This window comes from Spermophilus citellus, assembly GCF_964194105.1.
Source record: "Spermophilus citellus genome assembly, chromosome: 1".
Lineage (NCBI taxonomy): Eukaryota > Metazoa > Chordata > Mammalia > Rodentia > Sciuridae > Spermophilus > Spermophilus citellus.
Window position 1 is genome coordinate 150959272 of NC_138182.1, and position 20965 is coordinate 150980236.

General features: G+C 35.8%; 1 protein-coding gene across 4 annotated transcripts in view; it reads right to left on the reverse strand.

The window, feature by feature from the left end:
- The window catches only part of CNOT6 (CCR4-NOT transcription complex subunit 6), a 77395-nt gene that overhangs the window by 39962 nt on the left and 16468 nt on the right, over nt 1–20965 (reverse strand). Inside the window, exons 1-2 of one of the 4 annotated variants that reach the window (XM_081281663.1) lie at nt 20796–20836; nt 9947–10060 (exon numbers count right to left, since the gene is read on the reverse strand). In XM_081281663.1, the coding sequence (XP_081137789.1) occupies nt 9947–10060; nt 20796–20802 (121 nt within the window). In that variant the 5' untranslated portion in view covers nt 20803–20836. Of the gene's footprint in view, nt 1–9920; nt 10061–20795; nt 20837–20965 lie in introns of those variants that run through there. The other 3 variants (XM_081281661.1, XM_081281662.1, XM_081281664.1) reach the window with 3 other exon arrangements.

A 20965-nucleotide genomic window follows, 5' to 3' on the forward strand; every position in this document is an offset into this window, starting at 1 on the left:
AACTTTGATCTAGAATTTGAGAGACACGGTCTATCAATCTCCAGAGAAAAATGAGTCTGAATAGAACTAACTTTCTCAGTAAGCTCAAGTCTTCAAAATGTTGGAGAATGTCACGAAGTACAAAAGCTAATGTATGGCATACAGCATAGGCATCTGGTTCAAAAATCTTACAGGCGTAGCTCAGCAGTAGAGCACCACTGAGTTCAATCCCCAGTACCACAAAGAACAAAAAGAAAAAAACACCAACGATCTTTTAGATGTTCAGCCCCAGTTTCTTGAAGCTTCCTGAGTTAGTACATTTCTCCCTGCCATAGGCTGCCACTGCAAAGGCCTAGAACAAGTATAGCCCTTGAGAGCAACCACAGTGAGGCCCCACACAACTAAACAAAAGAAAAAGAACATAAGGGGCTGGGGTTGTGGCTCAGCGGTAGACAACTCGCCTAGCACACACAAGGTGCTGGGTTCGATCTTCAGCACCACATAAAAAATAAATAAATAAAATAAAGGTATTGTGTCCAACTACAACTAAAATAAATAAATAAATATTTTTTAAAAGGAACATAAGGGTTGGGGATGTGGCTCAAGCAGCAGCGCACTTGGCTGACATGCGCAGGGCGCTGGATTTGATCCTCAACACCACATAAAAATAAAATAAAGATACTGGGTCCACCTAAAACTAAAAAATTTTTTTTTAAAAAAAAAGGAACATAAGAGTTATTTGGTATCTTCATATCTTCAGGCAGAATTTTAAAGTGCACGCATCTGTTTCAGATTACCAAAACAAGAGCTGTCTGTTGCTGACCAACCATCTCACTGGGAGAAAGAAAAAGTGTATTAAAAAAACACAAAAACACAAGTTTGAAAGCACGGGAGAACTACAAAGACAATAAAGACATGATAAACGAAGAACCTGTAGAGAAGGGAAACACAGAGAGGTAATATTAAGTGGGATACTTCCCAAGACTTTACCTCTAAAGATACAGAATCATAAATAACAGCTAAAAGCAGGGACTGAGAGACCAGAACTTTTAGTTGTCATATATAACCTGGAAGAAAAAACACTGTTAAACAACAAGATTTCAGTTGGCAGCTATCAAACGGGTGATCCAGCAATAAGATAATGCTCACAACCTGGTTCAAATCACATGAATCCTGACTGGAGTAAGGTCAACCATCCCTACAACAACTACCTGGAAAACGCATAAGTAAATTTACTCCTTAAGGAAGAGAATGCCAACACTCCATAAAATGACCAAACTGAAGGACGAAAAGCCAGAAGAAAAAGAGAAACAACAGACAAAACCCAAAGGAAAATATGATACTGAAGTCACCAGTCTTTTAAAAAACTATGACATGTCTTATTTTCAGTCAAGAGAGAAGCAGGATCAGATTTACTCACACCTAAAACAACTTTAAAAAAAATTAAGACAAAATGTATTTTAAAAATCATTTTCAGACATTAGACACTAGGCAACACAGGACATCAATTACTGATGGGGGGGAAATGAGCCCTTATCACTGTTTCAGCTAACTATTTCATGAAAATGTGCCAAGGTACAGAACCCATGCAGGCTGGTGGTCCACAGAAATTGAGGGAATAAAACTGAGCGTCTGGAGAGGTCAAGGTAATTGGAGTTTACAGGACAGAGTGCAGAAGACAAAGAAAAATCTGAAAAAGACTCCTCCCCACCCCACTTTGGCTGAGACTCAGTATCCAGCAAATGCATATGAGGAATAACCTGAGGCTAGGGATGGGGAAGCATGGACAAACTGAGAAGAGTAGAGGAAACAATCCTTGGGGATCGCAAGGAATTGTCTGCATTTATATCAGAGTGGAAAAACTTTTAACTCAGGGTCTTCAGGAAGATCCTAATAAGCTTTAAGTGAATCATACTGTTTCCCAATAACTTAACTGTATCTGAGAACAAAGTTCACAAATATGTTGAAGAATATAAAAATTATCCAGCACTCATAAAGATATGAGTACTCACAATGTACTATGTCCAAATAAAAATCACCAGGTATACAATGAAAAAGAGAAAAATGATGCAATACCAACCTACAAATGAAAAAATAAACCCTACGCCAAAGACATACCATACTTACACTGATTAACTTCAGAAAATGGGCATACATAAAAAGAAACAGGGATAGGAATAAGTACTGACAGTAATAGAATCAATGTAAACAAAAGACAGCAAAGGAATATCTTTCTTTGTGTGTGTTGGGCAGGCGGGTAACCAGGGATTAACTCAGGGACACTGGACCACTGAGCCACATCCCCAGCCCTATTTTGTACTTTTTAATTTAGAAACAGAATCTCACTGAGTTGCTCAGTACCTCGCTTTTGCTTAGGCTGCCTTTGAACTTGATCCTCCTGCCTCAGCCTCCTGAGCTGTTGGGATTAGAAGCATAAGGGATATCTTTAAACTACTCAAAGATATAAGCTGTCAAGCTACAGCTACAAGATATATGAGGACACTAGATTGTATTCAAGAAAACTCAACATTGTCAAGATGTCATTTCTTCCCAACATTTAATAGATTCAATGTAATCCTAATCAAAATCCCATTTAAATTAAAAATTTCTCCCCAGCACTGTCAAGAGAATGAGAAGACAAGCCAAAGACCAGGAGAAAATATTTGCAAAGGAACACATCAGGACCAGGGGATGCTTTACAGAATCCAATCCCTAGCACCATTGGGAAAAATAAAAAACTAAAAGACATATCTGAAAAAGAACTATTAGCCAAAATATTCAGAGATCTCTTAAAACTCAACAATAAAAAAATAAAAATGACAAAAAAAATCTGAAAAGATGCCCCATCAAAGAAGATATATTAATAGTAAATTAGCATATGCAATGTCATTAGTCAACTATAAGTTAAAAACAAAGAAGTATCACACAGTTAGGTAATAGCTAGCAATTAGCAGTGAAAATACAAGCAAGGTCACAAGTGTTCTTTAAATTACTTTAGGATTTTCTTTAAACTACTTCCAAAGTAGACAAGAAAGCAAACAGTGGTAGTTAATTTGTAGAAAATAAACAGAAGCAAGGGAGTTGTTGGGAATATGTTAAGAGAAAAGGATTAATGGACTAACTCTTGAGAGGGTCCAGTGAGCTATAAGTGTATAGCTATAAGTGTTCCATTTGTCTGGGAAGGAAGATTCCTTTAGTATGACAGGTGCATTAAGATAACTTCTGACCAGCTACTGACCCCAGTGCCCACATTAACCTGGGGTTGACTTGTAGATGAAGCCCCCCCCCACCCCGCCAAATACGATGGTCACCATGACAGTTCCAGAGAAAACCAACTAAGGTCAAAAACTCCATAACCTCAAGTGAAGGAGGAGGTGAACATCTGATTGGCAAAGTGTACAGAAGGTGATCCCCAGTTCTCTTGGTAAACATCAAACAGCAATAAACTTGGAGACATCATTGTCTCCTTTGTTATTCTCTATTCAGGAACAGCACTCTCGCGTGCACGTGTTCTCTCTCTCTCTCTCTCTCTCTCTCTCTCTCTTTCTGCGTAAGCCTCACTTTGCTTTTACTTTACTTAAACTTATAATAAAGTTCTCTTACATGACTTTTGGTATATACCTTTAAACTTTTTCATTGAAACATAAGAACCAAGATTTGGAGTTTCAGCTCCCGGAATTCCTATACCCTATCAGGATGGCAAAAAACACAACACCACCAAATTATCAGGAGACTGTGGAGCAAGAGAAACTCTCATTCGCTGCCGCTGGGAATACAAAATGGCATATATCCACTTCAGAAGAAAGTTTGACAGTTTCTGATAAAACTAAACATAACTCTCAGCATAAGATCCAGCCATCATGCCTGCTTAGTACTTGCTTAAAAGAGTTGAAAACTTACATGTACACAGAAATCTACACAAGGATGTTGATGGCAGCTTTTTACTCAAAACTGTCAAAACTTTTAAATAACATAAGTTCTTCAGTAAGTAAGTAAGCAATAAACTGGTATATCCAGACGTTAGGGTATTATTCAGTGCTAAAAAGAAATGGGCTATTAGGCCATGGAAAAACACAAGGAAACCTTAAATGTATATTATTAACTGAAACGATTCCAACTATACCACATTTTGGAAAAGGCAAAACTAGGGAATCAGTAAAAATATCAGTGTTTGCCAGGGGCTTGGGAACAGGAAAAATAAATAGTGGGAACAAAAGGAATTTTTAGGGCAGAGAAATTAATTACTGTGTACTATATAATGATGGATCCATGCAGTTATAGACTTGTTAAAACTCACAGAATGCCGAACACAAAAGGTACCCTAACAAAAAGTATGGATTTTGGATGATGATGTGTCAATGTAGGTTCATCAGCTGTAACAAATGTATCACTGGTACACATACAGTGGGAGAGACCAGTGTGGAGGTAAGGGGTTTATGGAAACTCTATACTTGCCCCTCAATTTTACTATGAAAGTAAAACTGCTTCTCCAAAAAAATAAAATTAAAACTAGTGGTTGTGAGAGTTGAGAGTAGGGGGAAATGTCTGACAACAAAGTAACACAGGGAAATTTTGGGAAATAATGACAATGCTCCTCCATATTATAACTGTGGTGGTGGTTGGTGGTTAAACAATGCATATTTGGAAAAGAATTGTATAACAGTGAGTTTTACTATATGTAATTTATACTCTAATTTCTTTTTAAGAAAAAAATTTTTAAGACTTGTAGGAAATATGCAACACTGAGAACAGAACTCTGAAAACCAAGGGATCAGAACAACTACTAAAAATTATAATTCAAGGAAACTTTCCTGCATTAAAGAAAAAATCAACTAAACATTAAAAGAAAACAATATACCTGAGAATACAATATAAAAACAACATCAGGATATATAAAATTACTGATTTTATGGCTGGAAAAAAAACCTCTGGGCTCTAGGCAATATAAGCAAATAACAAGGGCAAGAAAATTAGACTGCCATCTAATTACATTAGACTCCTTTGTGTCATGTTAAAAAGGGGAAAAAAATAAGTCAAACATATTTAAGATACTTAAGAAATGAATAAGCAAGAATTCTATATTCAGGGCTCAAGCGGTAGCGTGCTTGCCTGGCATGCGTGCGGCCCGGGTTCGATCCTCAACACCACATACAAAGATGTTGTGTCCACCGAAAACTAAAAAATAAATATTAAAAAATTTCTCTCTCTCTCAAAAAAAAAAAAAAAAAATTCTAAATTCAGTAAAACTGACTTTTAAATATAAAGAGCACAAACTTATTAACATGTAAGAAACTTAAGGAATACTATTACCATGAACACTTTCTTTTTTTCTTTTTTTTGTGGTGCTGGGGATTAAACACAGGGCTTCACACATGCTAGACAAGCGCTTTACCAACTGAGCTATATTCCTAGCCCTCCCATGAACTCTTTCTAAAGACTTAAAGAACAAGCTGACATTGAAAATGATTAGACATATGAGCTCCTGGGGCCACTTAGTATATATAATAAAATGCAAAGATTTATCTACTCTGAGTAATCACTCTGGTGATGGTTTTTTTTTAATTTTTTAAAAATTTGTTCTAATTAGTTATGCATGACAGTAGACTGCATTCTGACACATCATACATAAATGGAGTACAACTTCTCATTCTTCTGGTTGTACATGATATATAGTTACACAGGTCATGGTAATCATATATGCACATAGGGTAATAACGTCCAACTCATTCTACTATCATTCCTACCCCCATGTTCCTTCCCTCCCTTCCCTCCTCTTTGTCTAATCTAAAGTACCTCTATTCTCCCTCCCTCTTTGTGAATTAGCATCTACATATCAGTTTGTAGGGATAGGCTTATTTCCCTTTGCATAATATTCTCCAGTTCCATCCATTTACTGACAAATGCCATAATTTCATTCTTCTTTAAGGTTGAGTCATGTTCCATTATGTACATACACATTTTCTTAATCCATTCATCTGCTGAAGGATACCTAGGTTAGTTCCATAGCTTAGCTGTTGTGAACTGAGCTGCTATAAACATTGATGTGGCTGTGTCACTATCTAAGCTAATTTTATGTCCTTTGAGAAGTGGGATAACTGGGCAAAATGGTGGTTCCATTCCAAGATTTCTGAAGAATCTCCATACTGCTTTCCACAGTGGCTGCACCAACTTGCAGTCCCACCAGCAATGTATGAGTTACCTTTTCCCCCACATCCTCACCAACATTTAATGTTGCTTATATTCCTGATTATTACCATTCTGACTGGAGAGATGGAATCTCAGTGTAATTTTAATTTGCATTTCTCTGATTGCTAGAGATGTTGAACATTTTTTTCATGTATCTGTTCATCCATTGTATTTCTTCTTCTGTGAAGTATCTGTTCAGTTCCTTAGCCCATTTATTAATTGTACTATTTGTTTTTTTAGTGTTGAGTTTTTTGAGTTCTTTATATATCCTTGAGATATATAAAGAACTCAAAAATATATATATATTAATATATATATTAATGCTCTGAGGTACAAGTGGTAAAGATTTTCTCCTATTATGTAGGCTCTCTCTTCACATTGATTGTTTCCTTTGCTGTGAAGAAACTTTTTAGTTTGATTACATACCATTTATTGATTCTAGATACTACTTCTTTCACTTTAGGAATCTTGTTATCTTGCTGACTTGAGTCTAATTTTCTTCTATTAAGTGCAGGATCCCTGTTCTAGTGCCTAAGTCTTTAATCCACTTTGAGTTGATTTTTGTGTGGGTGAGAGAGAGGGGTTTAATTTCATTTCACTACATATGGATTTCCAGTTTTCCCAGCACCATTTGTTTTACAGTCTATCTTTTCTCCAATGTATATGTTTTTGGCACCTTTGTCAAGTATGAAATAACTGTATTTATGTGGGGTTGTCTCTGTTTCTTCTATTCTGTACCCCTAAGTCTATACATATCCGTTTGGGGCCAATACCATACTGTTTTTGTTACTATGGCTCTGTAGTATATTTAAGGTCTGGTATTGTGATACTTCCTATTTCTTTTCTTGCTAAGGATTTCTTTGGTATTCTGGGTCTCTTATTTTTCCAAACGAATCTCAAGACAGTTTTTTGTATTTCTATGCAGAATGTCATTGGGATTTTAATAGGAATTGCATTAAATAAAAACACTTTGGGTAGTAGGGCCATTTTGACAATGTTAATTCTGCCTATCCAAGAGCATGGGAGATCTTTCCATCTTAAAGTCTTCTTCTATTTCTTCCTTTAGTGTGCTATAGTTTCCACTGTAGAGGTCTTTCACCTCTTTTTTTAGATTGATTACCCAAATATTTATTTTATTTTTTTGAGGGCACCAGGTAGTGATAGTATGATTAACACTGTTATTCTGAGACTTGTGTATATAATATGGGATAACAAAGTAATATGGGATATTCAAATTCTATCATCCCATATACCTGAGAACCAGGACCCCAGGATGTACGGAGATATAAATAAATAATAATTACAGAAAAGTTTTTAAACCTTGTTATCCTAAATTTGAATCCAAAGTATCAGTATGTTTTCATATTAACCTTAAATATAACTGTACCTCAAAATATTTTTGTCATATATATAAACATGTATATATTACTTACATATCACATTTTTTATTCATAAATGTATACGAACATGTGTGTGTGTATACATATGAAAAGGCAGGTATCCTATCTCCTAGCTTATGATCCTGAAATAACATTTCCAACTTAAAAAAAATGTCCTGGAAAAATGGCTTATTTTAGGTTTGAGATTAAAAAAAAAAATACACAAGATGAGCCAAGAAAATCTTGTCACACAAGACAGAAAGGAAACTACCAAAGAACAAGACTTATATCAAGAACTCAGTTATAGAGGTTCTCCCTTAGCCAACAACAGGACAATTTAAGTAACAATTTTATTATAATTGCAACTTACCAAATAAGTTTGAAATTAAATACACTACTTAATTCTAATACTTAAAAAAACCTAACTGGTCATCCTCAAAGGATGACAGTTTATCCTGAAGACTAGTAAATAAAAGGAAAAAAACAAGTATTCTTTCCTATAAAAATTGAACATCAAATAGTAAAGGAAGGGAAGTCTCTATAAAATATCTCTGCTAAAGAAATGCTAGAATTAGAATATCACTATTTGCAGCCCTCAAAGAATTAATGGTGATGGGCAAAACACAGAAATAGAAAAGGCGGCGTTCAGATCCCATGTGTGATAAAGAAAAAATACAATATCACCTACAGGCCACCACCTGTAAAACAGCTGCCTATCAAAGAGCTTAAACCTGAATCCGATCAGAGTTTTCCCAAAGTGAACTTGGTTTAATTAGGTACAGCATTCTAGATATCAAAAGAGAGAAAACCAGAGACATCGGTGGTATCAATCTCCAACAAGGCAGCAGATGAGGGTATTTAAGTTTACTCAATAGATAAATCAGAAATTTTGAGCTCACAAAGAATTATTATCATCATTACTTTCTTTTTCCTTCAGGTATAGCACTATTACATTTAGATTTGATAATTATATTTTGTTTATTATTTATAGTTTTATCTTCCCTTCCTCTCATTTCCTAATATGTCATAAGCTCATAAACACAGGGACTTTTGTTTTTTTCCATCTACACAGTGCCAGGTAAAAAATTTTCATACACAACATCTACTCAGTATATCTGCTGCATTAAATTAAAATAAACAAGAGAGGTCAGTCAAAAGAAGAGAATATTCTGTACTTTTTATCAGATAAAAATCAGGCATCCTTGAAAGAAAATATAGGGAAGCATATTAGGACACAGAACTTCTTTAGCGTGGTTGCCCTGAGAAGTAACAATGTCCCTTTACTACCTTGAAATATTTAAAGAGGCTGTATACCCATGAGTAGGGGCACTGGGGAAAGAATATTTGTGGGAGACCAACCTTGCATCTGACTGAGTTAACTCCCCTGCTGGGCGATGTGGCATCAGGCACCCATGCTGCTAGACTGCCCTGCTCTTCTAGGGTTCGAGTGACTGTCTTCGTGCCTGGGCATGTCTTCTTACAGCCCCATGGGTGGAGCTATGCTCACCTGTTCCTTTGTAATATAACCCCTTGCCCTGTTTAGGATAGAATGGTTCCATGGAAGTGCCTTGTGTATGTCCCCTTCTCTTACTGTGCCCTAGGGTGTGGGTCTACCTAGATGTCAGTCAACCTGCTGACAGTGAACATCATGAAGACAGACTCAGTCCCCTGAAACCTGACCCCGTGCCTCATTTGAATAGCTTCTCCTCAATAAAAGGGGTCAGTGCGTTCTCTCTCTCTCTCTCTCTCTCTCTCTCTCTCTCTCTCTCTCTTCCTTCGGACCCTTAAGGTCAGAGAAGCTGTCACAGCCACCCCAAAGAAAAAGGTATCTGTGTCTCTTGTGTGGTTATTTTGCACAGCCCAGTCAGCCCAATTTCCCTGGAGTAATCCCTGAGCCTTTTAGTCTCGAGAACAGAAATCCGGCAAATATTCTTAGTGGGTCCACAGGCACATATATTTCTTTGAATATATCCAAGTTGCACTAAAAACAGAATGAAACTTATCTGCTGTAAATTATTAAGATTTTTGTTTTTGAATAAAGCTGTCCTGAGAGACTGAAATGCAAATGAGTAAGGAGAAATAAATCTATCCCCAAACCTATACAGAATAGCCATTTCCCATCAGAACAAACTTTTGGACACTAAACACTCCCCAAATTATCATCATTTCATCTTTGATATTATCATCTTGATTTTATAAAAGAATAATATATTGAGAATAAATAGCAAATGGGGTTTGAACTTTGACTCAACCATGGTCATTCCACTGAACTTTCCTGTTTCTAACAGAAATTAATAGATATAAACCATAATTATTGTTTCTTTTGTGTACTGGCATTATAAAACTTAATTTTCTATCATATCTTAATTTCCATACCATAAGTTCATGCTTCCATGTCTTACCGCTTATTTCAAGCTCTGCCCAATGTGATTTCTTTCCATTTGCTGCTTCCTCAGAGGACATAATTGTGTACATCCTCCGAGGGTCAGGAGAGTCGTATTTTTCTTTGGGCATGCCTATAAAAAGAAACCAAAGACCATTTATCAGTGTTTTTACTTGTTTTATGATCAGCATCTGATGTAATCACTCCTTCCTAGACACATTTCATTTGGCTCCCAGGATATCATTTCTCTTAGTTTCCCTTTCCACTTCTCTAGATTTAGCATTTTGCTAATTCTCCTTGCAGGGTTGAAATTATCTCCATTTTACCAACAGAAAACAGAAGCCCAAAAAGGTTTAAGAAATTTCCCCACTGTTAGAAAGCCAAGCTTTGTGTGTCTGACTAAAAGTTAAAATTATATTATGTTGTCTCCCTGTTGATGGGAAACAGAACTATTTTTTTCAAGCACCGTAATGGATTTTGTTTAGTCAATGCACAGAAAGGTAAACAATCCTTTTTTAAAAGCTGTCTGAAATAATGAAGAATATAAATGGTGAGACTGCACAAGAAACAACAGCACATCTAAAACATGGTTTTGCTATATACTGATAAAACAAAACTGTTCTCTTACATGGAAGTTTTTTTGTGTGTGTAGAAGAAAAAATAACTAAAATTTTTAGACTGATTTTTAAAATCCAATACAAAAAGTGATTTGGTTCTGTATAGAGGAGAATCTGTTAAAGTGCCCTTTCTGAATGACATCAATATACAACTAATAACCTAGAAAATATAAAATGCTGTATAAGTGCTACCGGAGCTTGAGGATAACACTGAAATGCCATGATTCTGATCAAATTCTATTTACAAAACAATCATTTAATCTTCATTAGCTTTCCAAATAAAATCAAGAAATTGTAAAAATTTATTCTAAACAGTTGAATATTTTGGTCCTATTATGTACTGGACTTCTTTCTCAGTGAAAGTTCAGAAGTCTGATTACCAATCTTATGTGACTTTAGTGTGAATCAATCCCCATGTTTGATCACACTTTAGAGAAGTGTTGCTGAACTAAAAAGATCTGAAAACCAGGGCCTGGACCTGTGATCATTCAATTCCATCAGTCATAATTTCTGCCAAGGTAGCAGTCACTCTCTTGTTTTTTCATGTGAGAATGGTTATCTGAAAATCTGAGACACCCATTAATCTAAACTCCAAAGCAGTAAGGACATCTCTATTTCTCAAATCCCTGAAATTGAGGATTAAAGAGTGAAAAAAAAATATAATAAAATTTAAAAAGTTATAGCACACTGAACAATCAAGCTCCTGCAAGAAGGAACAGCAAGAGCACATCTGCCCATTCAACCATGTTATTCATTTTCCTGGGAATCCAACAAAGTACAGCATTGAGATTAGGTAGAGAAAACAATATATGGATACATAAAATTTTGAGGATTTTCCCCAAGGTTTTGAAATCAACAAACTTATCCTCTAATAAGCACAGTATGGGGCTGGGGTTATGGCTCAGCAGTAGAGCACTCGCCTAATGCGTGTGAGGCCCTGGTTTCGATCCTCAACACCACATATAAATAAATAAAATAAAGGTATGGTGTCCACCCACCTACAACTAATATATATATATATAAAGCACAGTATGTCACTGAAGATTACAATTTAAAAATAATAAGTCCTCCCCCTCAAAAAAGACTTGAAAACTTTCAAAAAGAATTACCAAAGAATATTTTTTAAAAATAGATAGGCCACCCAGGCATTTGAGTGCATGCCTGTAATCCCAATGGCTTGGGAGGCTGAGGCAGGAGGATCAGCTAACCAGCCTTAGCAACTGCAAGGTACTAAGCAACTCAGTGAGACCTGGTCTCTAAATGAAATACAAAATAGGGCTGGGGATGTGGATCAGTGGTTGAGTGCCCTGAGTTTAATCCTGGTCCCCCGCAACACACACACACACACACACACACACACACACACACAAAGAATAGGCAGGCCAGAGTCAGCAGATACATAGCACCTAATTACTGAATCTCCTACTCTACCAATCCATTACTAGACAACACTATTGATCCTGGCAACATAAAATCAATCCCTGATCTAGACCTCAGAGTAATATTTTTTTTCATTGTCTTGGAATAATTATTTCATTAAGAAAAACAAATAATATTAAGTATCATAGTTACTAGAAAGACATGCTTTCATAACTAAATATTTATGAAGCAGCTTAAAGACTCATCTACAACCATCCTGAGAAAAATCAGTAGAGCACAGTACAGAAACCATAACACAACAGATAAAAAAGACTATTCTGTGGCATTTAAATTAAGGATGGCTCATGTTATGGTTTGGATGTGTTTCCCCAAAGGCTCATGTGTGAGACAGCGTAAGAAGGTTTAGAGGAGAAATGACTGTTAGGAGGGCCTTAACCCAAATGATGAATTAATCCCTTGATGGGATTAACTGGGTGGTTACTATAGGTGGGTAAGGTGTGGTTAGAGGAGATGGGTCATTGGGGCGTGGCTTTAGGGTATATATTTTGTATCTGGTGAATAGAGTTCTCTCTAATTCATGATCATCATGTAAACTGCTTCCTTCTGTCACACTCTTCCACTATGATATTTAGCCTCAATTCAAGCTACAAGGAATAGAGCCTGCTGTTGCCTAAGGACTGAGACCTTTGAAACCATGAGCCCCCAGATAAACTTTTCCTCCTTTACAATTATTCTTATTGGATCTTTTTGTCACAGTAGCAAAAAAGCTGACTAAAAGAAAAAAGGGGCGGGGAGTAGAGTACAATACAGACAAAAAAGACAAGTATAAAAAGTTTCACCTTGTTAGTTCAGTCCCCTATAGATCCCTATAAGATTAACAGTTCCCTAATTAGAGCCCTGAAATTAAGTGCTACATATTTTAATTTCCTCTAGCTCAGAGGCAAGTGAAAAGAAATATCTGCTGAATATAGGAATATCAAAAAGGAGAGTAAACAGTCTCAGGTCTTTTTTGGTTTTAAACCAGGAATCAAACTTATGCTCAACCAAAATTGGGGACAATCAAATATTGGAGCTTTCCCCATACATAAAAACAAGAGCTGAACCCACTAATCATGGTTGACCCTAGTCAAAAGGCATGCCACAGCCTTGCCTCTCCCTACCTCTATGAACAAAAAGAAAAAACCCAGCCTTCAAAACAAATCTCTACAGGGAAAATAGAAGTGCTAAGAACCCACCATAAAAGAAAGGTCTAACCATTTTTTCTCTCTACTCTCATATTTCACATAAACACTTCTGTGAATTGGGGTATGAAAGTTTTTCCTCACACCAAGCAATTCTTCAGTGGACATCAATTGACTGTCCTATAATCCAACCCACTCCTGCCATTATCTGGAGTTAAAAATAAGACCCCACAGTTTAAGGGGTCATTCCCATAGTACCCATCCTTCATATGCAATATTAAGTAGCAGACTGTCACCTATACTGCTGACCAACAACCAGCTATGAACTGGAGTTCCCACTACTTCCTCCTTGAGTTCAATTAATTTGCTAGGATAGCTCACAGAATCAGGAAAACATTTTACTTAAGTTCACTGGTTTATTACAAAGGATTTTATAAAGGATACAGATGAACAGCCAGATGAAGAGGTATCACAGGGTCATATGGAGGAAAGACAGAGAAGTTCCCATGTCCTATCCAGGCAGGCCAATTTCCTAAGACCTCCAAGAAGCTCATTCAAAGATTATTGTTCAATAGTTGTTAACATAGCTCCATCTCCAGCTCTTTACTCCCCTTTCCAGAAGTCAGTGGGCAGGGCTAAAAGTTCCAAACTTCTGATCACCAGGTGAACAGTTCCAATCACTTTATTTGCATAAACTAATACAATAATACACAATGAACTATTATAATAAACTAATATACTAAGGAGTTTCTTAGATTGGCTGTGACTTTTGCAGTTTTGAGGTTTAATAGCACAAATTTCTTTTTCTTTATTCATAAGTTCAAGTAAAGAAGATTCACTCTTACCTTAGATCTTAGTAACCTCAGCATTCAAAAATTTTGTTTTTGTCTTTCCTGAGAGCTTTCATCTTTTCCCTTAAAGGAAACACTTTACAACCTCTTTGGCATATCTAAATTGCCAACACCACTACTCTTAAACTGTAAGAACATTATTAAGTAAAATAAAAGTTAATGGAGCACTAGCTCTGTGGTACTGATAGTCAATCTGATATTCCAGATGGTAATGAGTAAGTAGCACATATAGAATGAATACACCAGATAAAAAAATGATTCACTTTCTGGGCATAGGATGGCATAAGATTTCATCATGCCATCAGGACAGAGTACAATTAAAAACTTTATTTCTTTATTTAAGGAATTTTCCATTTACTATTTTGGGACCATGGTTGACTATGGATAAAAGAAGCCTCAGAAAGAGAAATTGTGATGGGGCGGGGGTGGGGGTAGGGGGGATTACTGTATCAAGAAAGCAAAGTTCTATATAAAATAACCAATTATAAGTGTGGGACAGGAAATGTATGAAATCACCCTGGGGCATCTCTCAGTGCCAAAAAGCTAAGTCAAATAGGGTCATCATGTCAGCATAAAACAAGAATTGCTAGAAGGGATCCTCCTTACTGGCCAAAGTTATGACAATTTGAGCAAAAAGAATCCCAATTATAATAAACTGAAATACACTTAATGAAAATTTATGAGCACCTCAAAAAAAGAAAGTCAATACAAAGGAGGGAAAATATGATCCTATCTATGGTGCAGAAAAGGGTCTGGCAGTGATATAAATGATGAATTATTAGCACAGAAAACTACTATGGTAATAAAGGCAAGGTGAAGAGGGAAAGAATATGCACACACCATTTGAAATAGAGAATAAACTAAAAATTAGTAAGATTCAAGTGATTATCTTTTCAGAAGGGAACTGTATTCTGAGTAATCAAAACAGCCAAGTTGAAGGAGTCTTACTTTATTAATGAATGATACCTAGTAAATTAAGTATGAAAGAATTAAAAAACAAAAGCAATCTTATGATGTACAATCATTTTGTAATTCCTAATGAACATTAGTCAGGTAAGAAATATAAACTGGATTAAACATTGGCACTGCCAGTAAGGCTAAAGTAACATTACCACACAGGCTACAAATTTATTGACAATGTTTAATGGAAGAATAAACTGTTACACTTCGTCAATGTTATCAACACTACTGTTGGGAAAACCAGATACTGGGTCATCAATGCTCATGCCTTGATTAAAAACTAGAAGAACTGGCCAGCCGACACCAAAAGAACAATGAGACAAAATGAGGATGTGGGACTTTTTGCAGGTAGACCTTTATGCTGTCTTCAACAAGCTGGTATCAAGAATATTCTAAATTTGAAGAAAATTAAGGGACATATTCCAATGTAATGCATGGTTCCTACACTGGATTCATAAACCAAAATTAAAGAACAATTTGTGAACAGAGAAAATATTTAATAACTAGTTAAGCTGAGGTTTCAAGACGGCAGTATAGAGAAGGTCACTTTCCTGGCTGCTCTGGTGTGAAACCAAGGAAACAAATAGGCAGCTTCTCAGCAAGCTGAGAGGAAAAAAAGGAGGATGTTACTGGAATTTAATACTGGACATTCAAAGCAGATCGGAGTCTAGGAGGTTGGACATAATAAGGAAGAAATCTGCAGTGCCCACAGCTGATACTGTGGCTGGAGGACCCAGGCAGAGCAGCCTCTCCATGAGCAAAATAGAGGAATAAAAAAATTAAAGGAACCCACACTTTTAGGAGACCTGAAGCATGTCTCAGAGAGTTTAGAGATCAAAGACACCACACCTCACTAAACTAAAAGGTGTGCTGCACAATATCCTTGTGCAAAAAAGAAGCCCCATATCTCCTGGCTGCATGAGGAGGACAAAGGAAGAAACCATTTTGCAGCTGTGGTGTAGGAGCCAGGAGCTGTAGGAGCCAATTCCTGGCAAACCTGAGTTTGGCCCAAAATGCAGGCCTGGTAAACCCACACTGAATGACATAGAGTGTGCCTAAGCGACTGGGAAAAAAATCAAAAGAGGAGAGAGGTTTGTACAGGGAATACTGGCCGGGTTTCCACCTGGTTCATCCCCCGCCCGCGCCCCCAATCCAGCTGCTTTTAGGAGAGACACACCAGGACAGGAATTCGAAAGGGTGGGGACAGGGGCGAGTTTGGAAACTGAACACAAGACCAGTAAATATGGGGTCCATAGGTTATGTAGTGTACTAAGAATTGGCTCCTCTACCACACATGTGGAATTCAAGAGATCCTTGGGATGCAGTCTTCCAGTGTGGACCAGCAACTGCTGGAAGTATGCTGATGTAAAATCTCCAGACCAAATGGTATTCAGTGAAAAGCCTGGGGCCTACCTAGACCTAAACCCCACCTCCAGGAGTTCCACCTACAGGATTACCTCTCTCATTCCAACAATCCACCCAGAGAGTGGGACATCATGCTCAAGAAGGCCCCACCTAACACTTTGAGAAGCTGAAAATCTTTTGAACTCCAACAGAAATAATTCTTTAACTTTTTATCGATTGCTTTTTCTCTTTTTTTCTTTTCTGTTTTATTGTGACTTTAATGATTCATGGACATTTATATATACTTATATTCTCATTTCTAGCATTTTTGAAGGCAGTTATTTTTCATGGATCAGTTTTTTGATGACTAGGATGTTTGATTAGTCTATTTCAGCTTTGTTTTATATTCCTTTAATTTTTAAAATTTTTACTTTATATATTTTTTCTCACACAGTTTCCCCTGATTCTTTCTCTCATCTTCTGCTGACAGCCAATTTCTATTGTTCTTTCACTCTTCCTTTAATTGTAACTTCAATCATCGCTCCTACTCCCTCATAATCATCACATCCTATATTATTTCTGTTTTCTTCCTGTCCACCATTTGAAATTGTAAACCCTTTTGCAAATTTAATGTTTTTATTATAGGCAAAAACTGATCAAATCATTTGTTTCTTGTGACAACTAACACTGTAGATGCCACAGCAGGAACTATTTGGTTTAATGTTGTTTATTATTTGCATTGATTGTTGTTATTATATGTCTCCCCCCTAAATGGTGAGGTACTGGAAACCTTCAGAGACACTATAAGTCTACAGGATAGAAAATCTTCTGCCTCAGGCCCATATTGTTAGGTGGATAGACATGCAAACAACATGAAAAAGCAAGGGAACAAATCACTCCAAATAAACTCAAGATACTCCAATACCAAAATCCATCAATAACACAGTAGAAGTCATGTCAGAGAAGTTTAAAATGTCAGACAAATTTAAAATGTACATAGGTAAACTAATCTGCAAGATAAGGACGATGTAAGCAGTGAAATTAGAAAATATTGGAAATGAAAGATCACTCCAATAAAGACAGATATTCTGAAAAACAAAATCAAGCAGAAATCCTTAAAATGAAGGAATTAAAAAGTCAATGGAAAGCATAATCAACAGACTAGATCACTTGGAAGACAAGTGTTTCCAGCAATGAAAACAAAATATAGAATCTTGAAAATAAAGTTGTACAGTAAAGATGTTAAGAGACCATGAATAGAACTTCCAAGAAATATGGGCTAAGTTGAAAGGAACAAGTGTAAGATTAATCGGGATAGATGAAAGCTTGGATATACAAACAAAAGGAATGCACAATCTTTTTGATGAACTAGTATTATAAAATTTCCCAAAACTGATGAATGAAATGGAAAATCAAATTCCAGAGGCTTACAGGACCCTCAATATATAAAATTACATCAGAGCCACACCAAAGCACATTATTATGAAAATGCCTAATATATGGAATAAGGATAGTTTTAAAACTTCCACAGAAAAATGACAGGTAACATTTAGATGGAAAACAATCCAAATCTCAGCTGATTTCTTAACCCAGACCCTCAAAGACTCTCAAAGCAAGGAGGTCTTGAAATAATATATACCAAGATCTAAAAGAAAATTGATGCCAGCCAAGAATATTATACCCAGCAAAATTAAACTTTAAAATTTACAATGAATAAAAACCCTCCATGATAAACAAAAGTTAAAAGAATTCACAACTAGAAAGCCTGCACTACCAAACATACCCAATGTGATACTTCATGAAGAGGATGTGAAAAATAAAAGTGAAAACCAATAAAGGGAGAAACTACATTAGAAGAATAGTCAATCAAAGGAGAAACTAATTCAAATTAAAAACCAGAAATAAGTAAAAATGACAGGGAATAAAAATCATTTCTTAATAACACTGATTATAAATGGCCTAAAATCATCAATTAAAAGATACAGACTGACAGATTGGATTAAAAAACAAAGACTAACAATATGCTGTCTCCAAGAGACTCACCTCAGGTGCAAAGACATCCACAGACTGAAGGTAAGTGGATGGGAAAAATATTATTCACATGGATCTCATAAAACAAAGGGGTTTCTTTCTTCATATCAGATAAAGTAGACTTCAAGCCAAAGTTAATCAGAAGAGACAAAGGAGCACATTTCATATTGGCTAAGGGAATTATGTATCAACAAGACATAATAAAATATGATATGCCAAGAGCTTTGTAATGTTTTGAACAACCAATAATAAAAAAATAAGACATAACAATTAAATATACCCCAAACAATGGAGAGCATCTACATAAATAGAAATTATTTTGAAAACCTGTACTCTAATAAAATACAGAATATCAAAGGCATCAACAAATTTCTAGAGGCATATGGGTTACCCAAATTGAATCAGAATGATATACACAATTTAAACAAATCAATTTCAAGCAAGGAAACAGAGGATGCCATCAGAAGCCTACCAACCAAAAAAAGCCCAGGCCAGATGGATACTAAAGAATTAATACTCTAAAATTATTTCATGAAATAGAAAAAGAAGGAGCACTTCCAAACTCATTCTGAGGCCAATATCACCCTGATTCCCAAATCAGGCAAAGACACATCAAAGAAAGAAAAAACTGTAGACCAATATCTCTAAGAACATAGATGCAAAAAATTCTCAATTAAACTCTGGCAAATTGAATACAAAAACATATCACAAATATAGTGCACCAAGATCAAATGGGGTTCATCCCAGTGATGCAAGATTGGTACAACATACAAAAATCAATGAATGTAATTCATCACACCAATAGACTTAAAGAATCATATGGTCATCTCAATTAATACAGAAAAAGTACTCAACAAAATACAGCACCCATACATGTTCAAAACACTAAAAAAATTGGAAATAATAAGAATATATCTCAACATCATAAAAGCTATATATGCTAAGCCCCAGGCCAACATTATTCTAAATCAATATTCAATCCCAAAAAAACCCAAATGCCAAATGTTTTCTCTGATATAAGGAGGCTGATTCATAGTGGGGTTGGGAGGGGGAGCATAGGAGGTTTAGATGAACTCTAGATACAGCGAAGGGGTGGGAGGGGGCATGGGAGTAAAAAAGATGGTGGAATGTGATGGATAGCATTACCGTAAGTACATGTATGAAGACACAAATGGTGTGAATATACTTTATATATAACCAGAGATATGAAAAATTGTGCTCTATTTGTGTAGTATGAATTATAATGCATTTCTGAGTCATATATAACAAATTAAAATAAAAGATTTTAAAAAGTACATAAAGAAGCTATAGAACTAAGAAATACAATTAATAATTTACTTAACAGATATATATATATATATATAGAATATTTCATCCATCAATGACTGAATACACTTTCTTCTCAGCAGCACACAGATCCTTCTCTCAATAAAGAGTTGCCAAAAAGCAACTCTTAGGAAACTAAAAAAAAGGAAAGATGATATCTTATATTCTATCAGATCATAATGGAATTAAATTAGAAATCAAGGATAAAATTAAAAAATACAAGCTATTCTAACACCTGGAGACTAAATAATATGCTACTGAACAAACAATGGATAGCTGAAGAAATCAGGGATGAAATTAAAAAAAAATACTTGAGGTAAATGAGAATAGTAATGCAACATATCAAAATCTCTTGGACACTATGAAGGCAGTTCAAAGAGGAAAGTTCACTGCATTGAGTTCATTCATTAAGGAAATAGAGAGTCACCAAATAAATACCCTAACATTACATCTCAAAGCCCTAGGGCGCGGGGTTGGGGGAATCAACACCAAAGCAGAAGACCAGAAATAATTAAAATCAGAGCTGAAATTAATGAAATTGAAACAAACAAAAAAACTGACAAAACAAAAAAGTTGATTCTTGGGGGAAGAGGGATCAATAAAGCTGATAAACCCTTAAGCCAAGTTGACGAAGAGAAAGAAAACTTAAATTACTAAAATTCATGATGAAAAAAGAATATTACAATGGACACTACTAAAATTCAGACAATAATCAGAAACTATTTTGAAAATTTATACTCTAATAGAAAACCCTGACAAATTTCTAACAACATATGACCTATCCAAATTGAATCAGGAGGACATAGAAAATTTAAACAGACCAATTTCAAGCAATGAAATTGAATACACCATCAAAATCCTACCAAAAAGAAAAGCCCAGTACCAGATGGATTTTCAGCTCAATTCCACCAGATTTTCAAAGAACACCAATCCTCCTCAAATTACTCCATGAAATAGAAAAGGAGGGAACCCTTCCAAACTCATTCTTTGAAGCTAGCTAGTATCACCCTGACTCTAAAACCAGACAAAGATACATTAAGGAAAGAAAAAATTCAGACCAATTTGCCTGATGAACATACATGTAAAAATTCTTAACAAAATTCTGGCAAACTGCATACAAAACTTATTAAAAAGACAGTGCAGGGACAGGGATTGTGGCTCAGTGGCAGAGTACTCACCTCTCATTTATTAGGCATTGGATTTGATCCTCAGCACCACATAAAAATAAGTAAATAAAGGTATTGGCATCCCTCTATAACTAAAAAAAAAAGATGTATATATTAAAAAAAAGAGAAGATAGTGCACCATGATCAAGCAAGGTTGGTTCAAAATATGTAAATCAATCAAT